We start from the raw sequence: 18,623 nt of genomic DNA on the forward strand, positions 1-18,623 counted from the left end.
AAGGGCCTTTTTTAAAGACTGTGTGTGTGTGTGTGTGTGTGTGTGTGAGGGCTTGTTGGCTTTGGGCTTTTGGACAGGAAGCATGTGTGGTGAAGGAAAAGGATTCACCCTAATTTTGGCTGACGAGGGTAATAAAATACTCCAAACCACAGGGGGGGGGGGGGGGGGGGGGGGGGTAGAAGAGATGGAACATTGAGACAGAGTGAGTCAAGACTTAAACCCACTGACCCTCAAACAACTACATCAGTTAGACAAGCACAACATGTGGCAACAAACAATGTGGCTTGTTTTGGTTAAGTAGTCAAGAGAAACTGAAAGTCTCCGAGGGGGTCAACAGCATCATACTGTATATCTAAGGATGGACTTCTTCTTCCACTGTCAAGTAGACATGCCATCTTACTCTTGTGTATACGTACTCGCATGAACTTGCAGGCAACAACTCTGACAGTAGAGCAGAGGAGAGGTGCCATCTTCCTGCAGCAGAGGGTGAGTAGGAGTTGGGGGGAAGTTCTGCTCCCGGAAAGAGAAGCAAATCTCTGGGATGAGGGGCTTGGTCCTCCTCAACTGCCCACAGGGAGGGGCAGGACCCTCCATTGGAGAGGAGCATTTCGAGGTGTCCTGCTCATTGATTTCTTTATTGTCTTCCGTTTTGTCCTCAGCCTATGGGAGGAAGGGACGGCAATTTAGACGTACTCCTGCTGATCTTATTACAGACGAGGGAAATAAGGCACTGCAAATCATCAAGCATTGTCAGGTAAATCTATTTCCATTGCATATCAACGTTTTGTACTTCTTTCAACTGAAATTGTACTTTTTCAAAACACATTTAGAAGAACACTGTGTGCCTTCTCAGCATCAAGATTCATACAAACCGAAAACAAACAAGCAAGTTTTCTTCTTCAGGACAAAAATTATTATTAGCTGTAATAAACATTATAATTGTGGTTGGTGACAAAATATAAATGTGTGTGCTCCTTTCCATACAACATTCAATTTCTGTAAAGCACAACCAAGCAGACGGATAGATCACACAACATTGTGACGTGCTGATTGCTCCAATTACAGCCTGTGACCAGCACGGTTATAGAGATAACGCTTCATTATGTTGAGTTTCGTCAATAGAGCCACCTTGTGATGTAAACTGTAAAATGCTCGAATGGATTATTCATATGCTGACTAGCTCTAATCACAGACTTGTGCTGAAACCCGCTTTACCTGATAATAGGGCATGAAGAGTGTGCAGACAGCACAGTATGGCTGCAGGGTGGCTGCATGAGCGTTGTACTCCTTCTCTGACGTGAAGCAGCTTTTTCTGCTCTGCCACAGGTGGATGAGTGGCTTTGCCCAGGCCTCCATTCGCTGCCCCTCTTCCTCCTCCTCCTCGTCTGCCAGGCTTGCTTCAGGGGGCTCTAATTAGAGAAAAAATAAATAAAGCATTACAACCTTGCAATCACTTATCTATTTAAATGGTGCTTTTACTGTGGTGAAGATAATGATTCACGCAACGCCAAGAGCATCTGTCCTACCTGATGATTTGTTAGCTCATCCTTTTCGGACTCGGAAAAAACCCCTACATGACCTCAATTTCAAAAAGACTTTTTGTCATTTTCATAATTGATTTCTGCAGCATTGATACACCTGCATGAACTTGCTTGTAAGCCAGACCTAATCATTTATACTGTGTGCGCCTGTCTGTTTATATACTGCCCAAACCTAATTAAACCCACTCATCTCATAAACAAAGTTTTGAGCCATGGACATTTCTGAATAATTCATTCTTCATCACAACCATGTGGATAGTGAATGTTACTTTTGTCAAATAAGCACATTAGTACTTGAAAATGAAGGACCCTTCCCGAAAAACCAAGAAAACAGTATCACAGGATCAATATACTGTGGTAGTCCTGAGAATTAAAAAAAGTTTGGTTTATGGATTTATGAGTGAAAAAGGGAAGGGGAAGCACAGAACCGAATGGGTCCTTGTGGTATTCAACATATGGTATGTTTGGTGTAGAGAAGCAAAAAAGTGACCCAAGTTACTTCTGAACTTTTTTCATTTTTCGAACACGACTTTTACAAAGAAAATAATACGGCCCTTCATCTAAAAGCCTTTTTTAATCTTAAAAACAACAATGATACGGCAACTGTATCCTGGTTCCCTACAATACAAGCAAAGAAGTTAAAGGATCATGGTTTCTGGCCAGGTGCCAATGGTTTTGCAGCAGTATCCACAACAGGAAATGTTCCTGGCTCTTTATTGAAATGACTCTTGGCTTGCACTATGAGCTTGTTTCACTGCCAGTATAATGGCATTTCTATAAAGGTAAAGTTGTAGCAATACCTTTCAGTGAACTGTGTGCATGCAAATTAATGTGCTCACCGTCATCACTAGTGGTCTGTTGCTTCACAGCAGTGGGTACAGCCCTTGCAGTGGGTTTCCTGAGTGGGTGACGCCAGCTTTTACTGGTCCGCTTCACTGACCGGGCCGGATACTGGCATGGAAAAACATGGTATTTAGTATGCACGTAATCTCCGCATTTATGAAATGTAAGCAAAAGATTAAATTATTATAAGTGTGTGAGAAACACTCACTGCACAAACCTCCCCAGGTTCCAGGCCTGATTCATCACAGTCATAATTATTTGGATCATTTCCCTCCTCTTCTTCCTCCTCATCATCAAATGAGTCACTACTGCTTTCTCCCTTGGCACTACATTGCTGCTCTGCCTCCTCGCCATCGGAGCCTTCTTCTTCCATATCAGACACTCCATCCTGCTCCCCCCCTATCCTGGGAGGTGAAACAGCAGGACCTGAATGTGGACTCTCCTCTGCCTCCCTTTGTCTCACCAGCTCCGTGCACAGGGACATGGCTTCAGTCGCATCCACTCCATCCCTTTGCAGTTCATAATCTCCACAAAGCCCAAGAGGCTCAATAGCACCAACTGAAACGAGAGAGGTGGGCTCAAGCTGAGCCCAGGTGAGAGGCCCACCCTCTTTGTCCCGGTCTCCAGACTCACGGAGGTCTTTGCCTGGATCTTCCAGGTCTGTAACCTCTTTACATTGTGGTTCTGTCCACATAGTGTAAGGGAGAGGGTCATGGCTGAAGTCATTAGGAAGCTCCTGGTGCAGACTCTGAATAAGAACAGCAGGACTCGGGGAGTTGAGGTTTTTCCAGATGCTACTGGAGAAGGTTTTGGGCTCCACATACGTGTTCAGGGAGGTGGAATGGGACGGGGAATATGTAGTGTGATGTGGGGGATGCAGTGTTGAGTGGCTCTCACTCTCAGAGTATAATGCTGGGGCAAGTGCTGGAACTTTATTGTTTGAAGTACTAGTCCACAGTGAGCCAGCACTGTTTAGACTGAATGTACTGTCCGTTTCAGCTGGGTCTTTGGACTCTGAGTCTTTGGGGAGTGGTAAATCAGGATCCTTCTCTTCTGGGGCTGCAGCGCTCTGTACTAGCTGGTTTGAATGATCCTTTTCTGCTGCGGCTGCAGACATTATTAGTGCTTCCTGGGAAACACCAGATGTTTTTGTGTGTGGACCACTGGCAGTTAAATGAGCTTTATTTCCTTCTGTACTGGACACTGCGGCCCCTTCACATTGAAACGGAGAATTTAAATGCCAGTTGTTGGCGTGTTCTACCACACCAGATTCTGTTGACACCGTAGAGTCAGACTCCTTCTTTTCCCATTTGGTCTCATGCAAGGACGGAGAGCCAGTCGACGTTTCCCTCTGAAGCACAGGTGCAATCTGGAGATGGCATGATTTTGATTTGGGGAAGTCAGTAAGCCCATCATGAGCTGGGGTGAGTGAGGGCATCTCTTGGGTCAATACGGGTGGCAAAGGGCAAATTTCAACCTTGTCAGTGGGCTCAGGAGTAAGTTGTGGCATTTCCACAGCATTTTTCTGTAGGAAAGGAGGAAAAAGACTTTCCTCTTTGCCACCATTCCCTGAACTGTAATTGTGTTGTGCGGGGGAGAACGGTTTACACAATGTGAAACTACCCCCCTCTGCTGGCTCACTTTTGAGATCATAAAGTGCGTCTGCATTGGAGTGAGGATTGCTATGTTTTGGATCAACAATTGTGTCCATTTTCTCAGTTTTCACAGTCTTGTCAGCGTCATTCTCTGCCGTTGTGTCCATGCTGTTGTCAGTGTTAGAAGGTAAAGTGTCTCCTCTACATGAGAAACTAAAACTCTGAGCTTTACAGTCAGAAGGACACAGGGCTGTGACAGTCTCAGAGGAAGTACTCGTGTGGGGGGATGAGTTGAGATTTGTGGCGTCCAGAGGAGGGATCCTGATCGAGCAGTCTTTACAAGTTGAGAGGTCTCGTGGTTCAGAGGAGCAACAATTTGGCTCATTAATTTCCAGAGCCTCTGGCCCTGGTCTCAGTCCTTCAGGAGTACTGCTTGTGACCACTGGCCCTGAGAGTACTTGAGGGTCCATTTGAGTTTCTGCCTTTAGGTCATCCTTCATTTGTGATATAGAGGAGCTGGATTGACATTCATGCGACGGCTCCTTTTGGGAAAAGCCCAAATTCTGACTCTCCACTCGATTTACTTTAACGACACACATCTGTCTGCAAGCACCTGCCGAAGGATAAAAGGATAATAATTTACTTTTGTAGAGATAGCATAGAATTACTATCAAATGAATGAGTTGTGTTTAACAAAAAAAAACAACAACTTTTTGTAAACTGACAGTAATCTCAATTCCACACAGAAAAACACATCATCGGGGCAATTTCAGTAGTAATAGATATGTTAATTCTCAAATGTCATCAGTCAGCTTACCAGGAAGCTGGGCTGAGGTTTGATTGAGGTTGTGCTTTGACTCTGGCTCCTTTTTCTTTTCTTTTTCTTCCTTACACGCTGTCCCTGATATCGACCTTCGCACCTTGGCACTAGGTGGACCACCCAGACCTTTCCTCTTGCTGGTGTTCAATGTCGAGCTGCCATCCAGGCCAACAGGCTCCTCTGTGGTTCGGAGGCGTTTGGAGCGCATGCGGGAGTGGCCACTGCTATAACACAAGAAAAGGAAACAAGAAATAACTAACAAACTCCAATCAAATGGGGGGTAAAAAAACAACAACAATGACAAATACAACTGTAGACATATGTGGAATAGGCAAACAAAGGTTGATTGTTGATGGTAAGAAAAGGTAACCAGTGACCGATGGAACGCGAGATGAGTGCATTACCCTTTAGTTGCAGACTTGGCCTTCTGGCGCCTCTGCACCCAGCTCTGCAGCTCTGGTGTTGTGCTGGGAGTGGCGTTAGTGTGGTCAATAGGTGTTAAATCTTTGCCCAACATCCAGTTAGGATAGCGGTCAGGCTGGAAACGCTTCACAAATGGCTCCATGGATATCTTCACCATGTCTTTGCTACAGGTGCACTGGAAGAGAAAAAGAAGAAAACAATTTTCTTCCCCCCTTTTGCTTGAGTAAAACCATCAAATGGGTTGGTTCATGCACTGACGTGGTTACGTTTACACTCATTGTGTATTTTTTTAAGTCCCAATTACAATATATCTAGTCATTTTTGACACAACACAGCCATCAATTTACCTAAAGTTAATTCTAATAAAAAATAATAATACCAAATGTATAGTTTTGAGGAAAATGCCAATGAGATGGGCCAAAGGTAATGTTACCTGTGTGGCCACCTTTCCATAGTCGATCCAGCGCACAGTGGCAAAGTTGGTGGATTCTGCACAGTTAAACCCATGGTTGAACCCAGCATGATAGCCGTAAGGGAAGGTGATCATGAACTCTCCAGCTTCCTGAGTAATCTGTCAATTTATCCAAGAGGGAAAAAGACAAAAGGACAACAGGCTGGTTTGCACAGTGGAATAAATGACGAGGCATCAATTTCTCCTTTCGACAATTAAAAAAATAGCTAAATGAATACATATAATAGAAATTAAGCATTTAAGATTCCTATAATCAAAATGCATTGGCAATACAGTAAAAGGTGTTTTCACAAACCTGGTAAATAATGAGGGTGTAAATGGGAAGAAGACAGACTAATATTTCCAAGGCTTTCAGAGCATACCTTATCAAAGGGGATGCCATACTTCTTCAGTATGGAAGGGGAGATTAGAGTCATCTTGTGACGAAGAAAAGCTTCACAACCCTTGAAGCTATTGGGGAAAAAACCTGACACAAGCACATACACAATCATTAGAGCGAGACATAACACGAAAGCTTTGTAAAAGGTAAACAAGGTCTATTGCTATAGCTTCCAGTATTAGTAAAAAAAAACTAAAATACAATACCTCCTTATTTGCAACATGTGATTCAATCTATTAGCTTAATTAATTTACCCTAAGCATATCTATTTTCTCAAAATAAAACACTATAAAAAAAATATTCCTATTGACAAAATGTATTTCAGGCATTGTTTGATTTTCATCAGAATGTCAGGACTGACATGTAACACATAGGCAGCCGTCGGGCCACTTGGCGAATCATCTTCCAAATATATGTGAATAAAAATGATCATCTGTTGTTTTTCCACATATCTGAGGCTGAATTAGCAATTCATGGTTAAACTAAGTTTACAGTTCACTCAAAGTATACGTATGTATTTGCAAATGCATTCAGTGTTTGGTCTTTGGAGAGTTTCCACCTCAACTAAAACAGTTTTCGCATGTAGTCAGAGATCATTAGTATGCTGCATCTACAGCTTTGCCATTTCCTCATGTGTGCTTTCTCATTGCTGGGATTAATTTATGAGCTGTACTTTGTTGTTTGATGCAGACTTGCCTCTGTGTAATGAGATCGTAAGGCAATAATTATTTTACTACCTTGCACAACTGAATTCATATAAGCAACACAGGGAATATAAATTACTCTTTTACCTGTAGCCAGACGCTCAAGTCTCTTCCCGTGCTCAGGGGGGATGGCATACCTGTTAGAGAAACAAATGTGGAGCAGACTATTATTTTTTTCACTGTGCAGGTGAAGTTAACATGTGTTGTTACTTATTCTTACAGTTTAGCACAAGCAGACACATTTTGAAAGGAGTCTCCACTATTTCAAGACTGCCATCAAGTGGTGGATAGATGTAAGATAGCAGATAGTCTAATACACCGTTTCCAACATTTCCCAGGTTAAGTGCAATGACATACAAAGTGGTATTACTTATTATCCCCGGTCTGTGTCCATACCTCCTTTAGTACCCTTCCCTAATTTGCTGCTAGTGCATTTTCAGGAAAATGCTGACCTTTCAGAATCTTCTTCCTGTATTATACTTCCAAAATATCCAACACGCAACGCACCAAGTTAAATCTCTGACACAGACAAGATAAGCCACCGCTAATTGTTGTCGAGTTATGAGTTTATGGTTAGTTAGCCTTATTCTGCTTTTGCCTTGTCACAGTGCTGCTGAGGCAAAGTATTCACAGAGTTATCCACAAAAAGCCCAAGAAAGTGTGACAAAATTCCCTCAAGGTTCAACTAGGCATTCCATTTGACTCGTACCACCCTCCCTCAGGTCTGTGGTATTTCTATCATCATATCAACCTGTCATCTAAACACAGCAGAGTGAGATGAGGTGGTGGTGGGGGGCCTCGGGTAGCGGTAAACAGGGGGAGTTGGAGGGAGTAGGAGATTGAGAAGAGGTGAGAGGGGTGCATCTTTAAGTTGCATCCCTCCGGGGACGAGATGTCAAAACAGCAGTGAGATAAAAAGCCTGTACACCACTGTGTGTGTGTGTGTGTGTGTGTATGTGTGTGTGTGTGTGTGTGTGTATGTGTGTGTGTGTGAGAGAGAGAGAGAGAGATTGTCTGGCTGCGACACTGATCCCTGTGGGGTTGCAGGGCTCACTGCTCTAATGAGCAAAACTCCCTCCAGGGCAAGGGAGGGAAATGGAGCAAGCCAAGCTGACAAAGAAATAAAGAGCAAACTCCATTTTGATCTACCTGCATTTCATACCTTCATTATTTCAACTGTGACCTCCTAATAACACGTCTCACTTACGAAATCCTTTCACACACACCAATGACACCTGTGTGATTATGCTTTGTAATCGGGTTCTGTTTTGAAATCCAGTACTCTGTGGAGTGATGTGCTTTCTTTTCAACAAATGTCATCGTCATCACTAAAAGAACAACTTTATCACATCGGAAAAATCCGTTCCGTGTCGTGTGGCGAGTAACCGGTGTGCTTCCAGACATAGTTTAAAGGAAAACCGAACCCAGTGCTTTTTCTGCAATCACAACTTCCAGACATGTCCTGAATGTCTCATGCACACACTCACATGCAGGTTAATGGTCGATTCTATGTAAGTGGCTTTACACAGAGATGTCTCCAATACCCGTTACTAGGGTCAGAACTGTACAAGCCCAGTTCAGACACATTTCTTGTAAATGAGAATAAAAAGGTTCATTAAAAAAACTGTGGATCTCAGCACCGTAATGAAAATTTGACCAAAAGTGATTTTTTTTATCAGCTTGGACAGGCGTCTCAGTAGAGACTATGATTGGGAACACTGAGGCGAAGATGTAAAGTAAACAATGCCCAAACTCCAATATAGTGTACGGAAAAAAAAACTATGATATGCTCCATGATATCACACCTCCAAACAACACATTGTTAGCGGAGACAGTAATCTATCCAGACTTCAATTAATCCAAAATGCCACTGCAATACTGAGAAAGAGGAAACACATTACTGTATTTTTAGTATCACTGTACATTTCAGAGTAGATTTTAAGGTTCTGATTATCCAAATGCTAAGTGTAGAAATAGTGTTTGAGTATCTGACTCAATGTTTAATTCATAATCAGCTCAAATGCAGTCTGAGATCCTCTGGTGAGTTCCTGCAGCTGGATTTCTGGATTATATTCAAAAAAGCAATCAGGGCTTGCCTATCGGGACTTTGTTGGTCTGAAAAGAGACCTGGATTTCCTTCCTTTGTTTTTATCGTCCTTTTCTAAATGACCTCATCCCCATCTTGGTTTAATTAAACGAAACATTAAGATAGTGATGTTTTGAGAGTTTATGAAAATTAAGACAAATTATGGGCCCTTTGCTTTAAACTTCTAATAACGACACAAACACTGTATTTTGCCTATTTACTTAGAGTAAGTAACTCTTACTTGAAATACCAATCAAACATTGAGTTTTTTTTTCTAATTTCAAATCCCTTCAATGTAAACAAAAAGGGGACAGACCAGTGACTGTGAGGTCCAGTGACAATAAAAAGAGTCAGTCATGCTGCACGGTCACATAAAAGCATTTGTCTTCGGCCTATAAAGGTGTTTACAACATATTATCTTTTGTTAATCTTTCTATCTTTGAGAACACAAACGATTCTTGATGCGTTTGTGACAAACTTACTAAATTTAATTTGTGCCGCTTGATTAGCTTCATTGTGCACACAAATACACCTCTAACAATATCTAAGCAGATGCTTTAATCTTTGGAGAATAGCAAAGCTCTGTACACACTGCCTCCTAGAGTATCACTGTCCCATATGTATTTAGACCCTCCCAATAGTCACTTATTGCAGCAAACCTCCTCCTCTGTGGGAGAAAGACCCCCCCGGGCTGTAACAGAACTGTTGTCCAAATCAAATTAAACCTGCGGTGTCGGAAGTAATTCACAATTTAAAACCACTTGCATCAGGAAATCCAATGCAGGATGTTGAAATGGATTTTAAATGTCTGATACAAATATGCAAGTGGATTACGAAAACGATGTGCATCTCCAAATGTTTGCCAAGCATCATATAAGGCCCTGAATTCAATTTAAAAAAAAAATTTTTTATAGTAAAGATCCAATATTTATTGTATTGGATACCGAGATCGATAATTTAGCAGTTTTGCTTTCTTTCAGAAAACACGTGTATCGACTGTAAATGTCTCTTGCTTGCAGTAAAAGGTGTAAATTGTCTACTTTGTGAGAAAAAGGTGATTGCAATGTAATGTTCAGTATAAAGGAAATCGATCTGACAGATGTGTGCATTAGCCGCCTTGAGTCACACTGCACCCATAAACTGTGACGTTAATAGCTGTGATCCCCGCGGACCTGCTGCAGTTTGCGAGGCTGTTGTGGCTCAGGATAGCGTGCAGCAACTTGTAGGGAATGACTTTAAAAGGACTCGCGTCCGTTTGCGTTAGTATATTAAACACACTCTTTGACATCAAGATATGACGTTTTTAATAAAGTCGAGCGAACAGTGAGGCACTTCTGCCGTCTTTCGTCTGTCCCTGTCAGACAGATGACCACAACTAGCACATATATTGATTATCGGACTCAGCCCATCTTGTCCACACAGTGCTAATAGTGAACAAATCTCAATGCTAAGCTGGCTATACCTAAAGTTAACCGTAAAGTTAATTCATAATCAGAACAACAATAAACGTGTATTCAATGTTGTTTTATGGAGCCAGAAAGTAGTGTGAGCCAAAAGAAGAAGAAAAAAAAAAACCACGGTCCAAACATTACTCACAGTTTTGCTGTGAATGTAAATTATAATACAGTTGATGTAAAAACTGCATTTTAAACCTGCAAAAACTGCATTTAAGGTTGGATGAATGGTCTCGTATTCTTTTGTTCACTTAATGCCCACACTCACCAGGACTTGGGCTCTCCAAAGTGAAGGTAGTTGATGCTGTACAGGTCCATATCTTCAGTGTGCCAGGAGAAGGTGGTCTTCCACATCCCAAAGTACAGATATGGAGTGTTGACCCCCTGTATGGAAACACCACAGTCCTCCTCGATGACATCCAAGATGGAGTTCAGGTGGCCAATATTCCACTCATCCACATCCTGGAAAATTAGGAGCACAAGTTAAGAGCTGGGCCTGGAAGTCAAAGTCAGCCTTGCCGGTGTTGCAGCAGCCAATGGAATCCAATCAGGAGCGGCTATACAAGGCCGCTTTGTGCTCTCAGTTGTCACATCACCTCTAGTACGGTTCATTAGGACACAGAGATCATCGCTAACAAGCAGTTTCATACACGGGTGGTGAACAGTGGGGCTTTATTTACAGATAATAAAATCCACACCATGACAGCAGGAACCTATGAGATGAGCAGCAGGCCTCTCTAGGCTAAATATGGTCACTTTGCTTCTATTTTAGTGACAAATGTCAAGTGTACTGTGCTTCTAAAGTATCACTGTGGAAAAGCACTGCCCAGGATTTAAAAAAAAAAATGTTGAAGTTCAATACGCGAGGACATGGAAACTTCTATTCTTTGGATTATTACTCTCTATACATCAAAAGCCCAAAAAGCAGAGCCAGGGTTACTCATTACTTTGTGTTTCATGTTTTTCCCGACTGAAATATCTACATTTCAATTATGCCTTTAACGTAGGTGCAGTAAATCAACTGTGCACTTGAAGACAATCATTTTAGTTCCTGCTCATTTGTGGTTATGGATGTATGACAAAAATCAATTTAGTACATTTTCTGAGTGACTTCTGCCCTGATCAAACCTCATCGAAAAGTATGATGAGCATTATATTTACATATTGAAGCAACGGCACAACATACAGATGTGTTTGTGAATTCTGATTTCCCGAAAGCGAAAACCAACCATACAACAGTATTTCTAAAGAAACAAGAAAAGCATATAAACATAAATGCATAATTGTAAGGAGAATAAATAATAGGCAGCATTGATGAGCATGTCAAGAAAAAGAAAAACGTGTACCTCATCATAGAGACTCCCACTGACATCAGCACCGTATATGGGTGAGACGAAGGTAAGGTTCTTCCAATATTTCCTCTCAAGGTCTTCATAATTCAGATAGCGCGGAGTGCAGTACCTAGGCAGGGTAGGATATGACATGAATGGTTTTGAAATCTATCAATCTGAACACTTGGGCAATAAAAATGCTATCAATAATTAGGATAGTGCACTTTACATTAAATAGACATAAAGAAATGTATTGATGCTGCTGCTGCCTAGTACTTCTTGAATGCGATCAAACACACACACTGTATAACAGGCATGAACATGTAGCAAGTCGCAGGCTGCACAAAGCCCCCTCGGCAGGAATAACTGAAATCAAGCATTTTCTATGACTGGAAATGAGTCTTTCACATCTCTGTGGAGATATTTTGTCCTACTCTTTGCAGAATTGTTTGAATTCCACAACATTGGGAGTGTTTCTTAGCATGAACAGTCTTTTTAAGGTCATACCGCAGCATTTCGATTGGATTCAAGTCAGGACTTTGACCTTAATTTTTTTTTTTTTTTGGAGACCATTAAGAAGTCCACTTGCTGGTGTGTTTTGGATCATTGTCCTGCGGCAGAACCAAAGCGTGCTTCAGCTTGAGGTGCTGAACTGATGGCCGAACATTCTACTTTAGGATTTTCTGGCGGAGCAGAATTCATGGTTGCATCAATCACAGCAAGTCCTTCAGGTCCTGAGGCAGCAAAGCAGTCCCACACCATCACACTACCGGCACCATGTTTGATTGTTGGTATGATTAAACGCTGTGTTACTTTCACGCCAGATGTAACGAGACACATTCGTCAGTCGTCGCTGTAGTCGTGGGGTAATTTTGGTGGGCCGGTTCCTCCCGGGAAGCTTCATCGCTCAATATTCTCTACATTTGTAGATACCAGCTCTCGCCGTGGTTCACTGGATTCCTAAAGCTTCACATATCGCTCTGTAACCCTTTCAAGACCGATAGATGTCAATTACTTTATTTCTCATCTGGTCTTGAATTTGAATCTTTTATTTTGTCAGACAGATTCTATTTAAATGATTTCTTGGTTGAACAGATCTGGAGATGACCATGTGTGGGCGTGGTCAGCGAAAATGAACCGGGATAGTTAATTAATGATTGATCAAGGGGGCAATTACTTTTTCACACAGGGCTCGGTAGGTTTGGACAACCCTATGTTCCCTTAAAACACTAAATCATCATTTAAAGACTGCATTTTGTGTTGACATTTGTTATCTTTGTAGGATATTTTTAATTTGCTTGATGGTGTCAAACATTTCAGTGGAAGATATAATTCAATTAAGTATTTGAAAAGGGGGCAGATACTTTTTTACAGCGCTGTATAAATGCATGTATATTGATCAAAACTCCGTAATCTTGCCAACAGACATACAGACAGACAAAGTCATATATGCCAATGATTTGATTACATAAAATGTATTTATTAAAACCCAATACTTACATATCACTATTTGCCAAACGTCTGAACTCCTGCACACTGAGAGGCTTCTTCTGGATGTTGTACTGAGTGAAGAGCCCCGATTGGCCGGCCACCATCTGCTGTATGGGAGCATCAATCACCAAATCATCGATGTCATCATAGGTACGGCGCGGCTTCCAGCCTTTAGGGGGGATTACCTGGAAGACAAACAGGCAAGTGAAGGCTTACTGCTGGAGATTATGTGGGAACAGGATCACTTTGTATGAACAAATCCCTCTGATAGCCTTTCTGTGAATTAAGGGACTGCAAGTAGTGCATGACATAGCAGGCTCTTGGTTGACTACTTCGAGATTTGTATAAGACATTCAATCATATACTTTTCTATATGATTGAATGTCCTTGTCTACTTTTCTCTCCATCTTCACGATGACACTTTTGTTTGAAGTTATTTATGGCTAACATTTGCAACCATCATCCAACTGTATGCTCACCAGAGAGGAAACTCAACTGCAATTACCGTACTTCATCATTCTGATCGATCACATGACTCCCTAACTTTACGAACCTAAGCAAACTAATTATAATGTGCTGAAACTTTGTTCACAATAAGGGAAGGATGTGAATGCGAAAACACCTCCTACCTTAGCCAGGCCTGCACGGTGTGCACCCTGAGACTCCATATAAACCAGGTACTGGTTGAAATCCTTGAACTCTTCCATGGTGGGCCTGAAGGTCATAATCTTGCAGGTGGGGTTTGCAGGGGTGTATACCTCTGCTCCCGCCATCCTGCAACTTCACCAGCGAGAACCTAGGAACACATACAGAGAGAAAGATTAACACAAACACCAACATTTTTTTATTATTTTGTTCGTTACATAGGATGAATATAGTTGTGAATGTAGTTGTATTTTTCAAGGAAGGATTAGCTTAATCCTCCATTGATCTGTGTGTCTCTCTCTCATACACACACGCCTCACACATATCACACACACACACATGACTATCATGTTAAATTGTCTATTTTTTTTTTCTTTTGTGTCACCATATTTCAGGTGAATTTTCTTATATTGCGTGGTTCCCGTGTTGTCAATATTACTTGATGACAGAAAAAAACCCGGTTTTTTAGACCCAAACAACAAATAAAAATCAATTCAACCGAGTAGTTTGTTTAAATAAAAGCGAACTCAAAAATGAATAAGGGCCTTATTAATTCAGAAAAAAAACGATTTTTTTTTTCAATGCACAGAGCTTATTATGCGCTTGTGAGTTAACGATTTACAAGCAAACGCGTGCTGTGGAGCAGCTGCGCGGCCGCTTCACCACCAGATGGCAGTAGAGCTTCAACACATGTCGATTTGATCCTTTGATCCCTGCTGATGCCAACAACCCTTTTCTGATTTTTGTCCCATCCACCCATCCCACTCCCAACTTTACTGTGTGCGTTCAGACAAAGACTCACACACCTCCTCCGAGACAGGCTGGTACAACAATCGACCTCTTACGACACCTCCACGAAAACCCACCTCACAGCAGCTCCGTGCGATCTCGTTATGTAACAGGCGATTTCAAGCTGAAACAAGTTGCTCTTAAATCAGCTGCGGTGCTCGATAAACACAACATGTTTACAGCTTCACGCTTTGTCCACGATCGTATTGCAAGCATGAACAATCTCCACTTCGCACGTGCGGCCTGTTTGTCACTTACATTAAAACAAAACAACAATCTATCGAAACTCCGGTGTATTTAGATCCAGACTGTAGCGCACTTTGTGGGTTCGAGCGGTGCAGGAGCGTCAGGAGCTTGGCTCATCTTTGTTGTCTGCCAGCGCAGCTAACTAGCCAACTAGCCTACGTTTTGTTATGATGCCAAGCAATGGCTGAACGCAGCGCAGCGCGAGCGGCTAACGAGCTCGCGTATGTTTGCACGGTCGACTCGCGCTGCGATCCTTTTAATTTCACGCGTGTTTGTGGATCCCGCAGTGGCAGCAAACAGCATGCGTGTAGTAGCTATCCAGAGCAGCACATAACTTGGTAATAAGCTAACTTAGCAGCACCGTTAGCCAACTTCGTACCGCAGGAGTCAACGGGGGTTTAAATGCCCCTCGCGAGGAGGCTGCACGCAGGGCCCGGAGCTCGTTACTGGACTGGTTTGCGTTTGCACGAACTGTTCAGCCAAGCATTGCGGTGCTGGTGGGGTTACTTGTTGGTGTCTTGCAGCCTCAGGTTCATAAAAATGAGCAGAGATAAGACACACGGCTTGCTAACTGACACTATGTCCAAGGCAGGGCTCAGTGTTAGCTGTTGATAGCTCGGCTAATTCTGCTCAGGAGTCACGAAATGCGCTCCGATTGCGTCCCAAACTGCTCAAAACAAAACCAACCTGCACGGTCTCGGTCAATATATCACACGCAGAGACGGTGAAAGTGATTTATTTATTTTTTCTTACCTAGATTTAAAAAGACGGAGCCGTGTTGTTGTTTATCCCCTTCCTTGTTCGTCCAGCTGATTCACATGACAGCTGCTTCCGATGCTTCGCGTCTGAGAGAGAGGGCTGCGTTCCACTCCGGGATCCACTGCGCGTTGGGCGGCGTGCTGCCAGGCACGGCCGCGGTGCTGCGCCCCATCCAGGCGCTGCGAGATCTGCGGACCAGCTGCAGGGAAGAAGAACTGGGACGCAGCCAGATTTGTTGCTCCAAAGTGCACCTGCATCTTCAACTGCTCACATACATATTGAATGTATTAGTTTCAATACAATATTTATACTTTTTTCTATATTATCTCGCAATTCACCGTTTGCGTCAGGTTAATTCCCCCCCCCTCAAATTTACTACAATCGATACATTTCCCACAGGCCTAATGAGAGAGAGGTTCCTCTTGTAAAGCAGTGGTTCTCAACCTGGGTTATGTGTCCCCTCAGGTGAGCACCAGAGATTAAAAAAAAAAAAAAGGAGGGCCCGGTGCATTGGTTTAAGAGACTTTCCAGGCTCAATAGCAGGCCCGGGACACTCATCAGCCTCACACTTGGCCAACTTGAACCTGGACAAAATGGAATTTTTCCATTGCATATAGCCTTCAGCATACCCAGCATGCCCTCACAATTCCTGTGTCTTTCCCAAAGGAAATATAGAGGGCTCAAACAATGTATGCGTGTTCTTCCTGTGTATTGTGCTTGTGATTGCGTGTGGTTGTCTGTCTACTTATGTTTGTCCTGTGATGGTGTGGCGACTTGTCCAGGGTGTACACCACAAGCACCATGCAACCATAAGTCATGTGAAGATGGATAAGATGGATTTGTGGAAGCCAGACATTGTCTTTATTCTGAACATTTGCACGTTTGTGTGTTTGGAGTGGATGTGTCTATCCGTGGCTTCACACTAAAGGTTTAAGATCCGGTGACTCAAAGATCAGAAAAGGGTTTCAAGGTTTTAGAGAGGTGCAATCTGGGGTTGTTTGTAGGATATATGTCTTCAACCCAATTTGTTTTATGTAAAATCTTTACCAGATGGAACATTGGCAGATAAAGAAAATCAACTTGACTTCACTCCGGCTTTAAAACACATTTTCACCTCTGCATCAGTCTCCGTAAATGACATTTACCCACACAGCTGCTCAAGGACACTTGAACACATAGAGAGTCTGAGAATGGGAGATCAAACCACCAATTTTAGGGATTTGAAGACAAACTGCTCTACCAAGTGAGCCACTGTGGCCAGATGGTAAAAGTTACAATAAAATCTCAAATGAAATTAAATGTTACTGGCTGCATTCTCACATCACACATCTGTCTAGATTGAACATTTTCTCTCTGTGGCTGCATATGATTTTTCTTTGTACTCCAGTTTCCTTCAGCAATAATATTTTAGGTTCAAAAGCTGACTTTAAAATACCAGTGGGTACAAATGTGTAAGTGGCTGATTGCTTATGAATGTTTGCTTTGAGATGAACTGGTGACCCCCGAGATTAATTAGACAACATTGTATACTGTATATGGAAGATGGATGATATGAAAGTTCACTTTTTTTTTAACTGCCTCAATAGATTCCAGATAGATTTAATTATGTGACGCTTGTATGAAATCCTGACATTTCTAATGATGTGCATATGAAAGTCTGTTGTCCATATTTAATTTCATCTGCACATAAGACAAATCCTTTTTTCTTTATCTATGTAGAAACAACTAAGACATATTTATTTTTGTTAAATCTGCACTTTTCCGTGTTTTTCAGGTGCCATTCATCCACGTTGTCTCAGATAGACTCAGCCATAAATTACCTTAACCTGAATAAAACATGTTTTGATCTTTATTGGATGAAATGTTTTCTTTTATTGCATGCTTAATGGGTAAAATCATGAAGACACATAAAACAGAGCAAATGTCCTTTCATACAGCATTTTTTAAATACAAACAAGTAACCGACTCAAACTCTAACTTCCAATGCCTCACACAGGCAAGCCAGTATTTAGATGTGAGTAAAGTATTTTATTTAGAGAAAGACAAGCACCTTAAAAGTAATTTTTCATGGTAAAGAGACACAGTAAACTGTGTTTCTTAGTTTCCAAAATGATCAAACTTAATCACATAAAGTGCAAAGTGATCTATTTTTAATGAAAAATAATTAAATTAATTCCTCCAAGAGTGTTTGTTTTTGGGTATAGTTACATTTTAAAGTAGGCATTTCTCCTTCATTCATGTAAAATAACCTTCATAACATATGCTGTATATGAAATAAAAGTAATGTGAACAGAAGCCATATGATCCGTTATGTTTTGGATTTCCATCACTGTAAAAACAACACTGCAGAAGCAGATGTCTGAGAACAAGTTAGTTGAAGGGATATTCATTCACACGCACTGCAGGTTGGAGCAGTGGTTGGCATTCTTGCCTCACAGCAAGAAGGCCTGGGTTCAAGTACTGGCTGAGTCTCTCTGCTTGAAGTTTCCATGTTCTCTCTGTGTGTGTTTGGGTTTCCTGTGGTTACTCTGGTTTCTTCCCACAGTCCAAAAACATACACGTGAGGCAAGTTGACGGCCCTAAATTGATGTGATGTGGGTGGTTGTTTGAACAGGGAAATACCAATATTTGGCATATTATTCAACTCTAACCCCCATATATGTATCCACTGAAGTTTGCAAATGACATAAGCAACTATTAAAAAAAACAAAGCACAACTAATTAAAGTACTTAACTATCATGTATATAACCATTGGTTATGACAGAATTGTTCAGTAGAAACAGACACACTGGAAATGGCAATATTTGTAGGAATTAACTGGAGAGTCATGGTTCGGGTCAGGATTTAACCGTAACACTGACCATGCTGGCCCCATCTGACCAGAAGAACACTTCAACTCAAGCATTAGGTACCGACACTCGCACATCAGTTGCATATGGCAGTACAATTTTGCTGTGTTTCATGGATGCAAACCTACATGGGGGTTAATTTGTTCAACTGATAGAACATTACCACAATTGCACTTAGAAGGACCGTATTCATGT

General features: G+C 41.9%; 1 protein-coding gene across 5 annotated transcripts in view; it reads right to left on the minus strand.

Moving 5' to 3' along the window:
- The window catches only part of kdm4c (lysine (K)-specific demethylase 4C), a 29,790-nt gene extending 14,136 nt beyond the window's left edge, over positions 1–15,654 (minus strand). For 3 of the 5 annotated variants that reach the window (XM_080520485.1, XM_080520484.1, XM_080520481.1), the window contains exons 1-14: positions 15,573–15,654; positions 13,769–13,935; positions 13,149–13,324; positions 11,664–11,778; positions 10,586–10,779; positions 6,865–6,914; positions 6,057–6,160; positions 5,656–5,793; positions 5,204–5,397; positions 4,797–5,023; positions 2,593–4,592; positions 2,381–2,492; positions 1,216–1,409; positions 417–660 (exon numbers count right to left, since the gene is read on the minus strand). In XM_080520485.1, the coding sequence (XP_080376611.1) occupies positions 417–660; positions 1,216–1,409; positions 2,381–2,492; positions 2,593–4,592; positions 4,797–5,023; positions 5,204–5,397; positions 5,656–5,793; positions 6,057–6,160; positions 6,865–6,914; positions 10,586–10,779; positions 11,664–11,778; positions 13,149–13,324; positions 13,769–13,912 (3,892 nt within the window). In that variant the 5' untranslated portion in view covers positions 13,913–13,935; positions 15,573–15,654. The remainder of the gene's footprint in view (positions 1–416; positions 661–1,215; positions 1,410–2,380; positions 2,493–2,592; positions 4,593–4,796; positions 5,024–5,203; positions 5,398–5,655; positions 5,794–6,056; positions 6,161–6,864; positions 6,915–10,585; positions 10,780–11,663; positions 11,779–13,148; positions 13,325–13,768; positions 13,936–15,572) is intronic. The other 2 variants (XM_080520482.1, XM_080520483.1) reach the window with 2 other exon arrangements.
- Between the last annotated feature and the right edge of the window lie 2,969 nt (positions 15,655–18,623).

This window comes from Blennius ocellaris (assembly GCF_963422515.1).
Source record: "Blennius ocellaris genome assembly, chromosome: 3".
NCBI classification, from domain to species: domain Eukaryota; kingdom Metazoa; phylum Chordata; class Actinopteri; order Blenniiformes; family Blenniidae; genus Blennius; species Blennius ocellaris.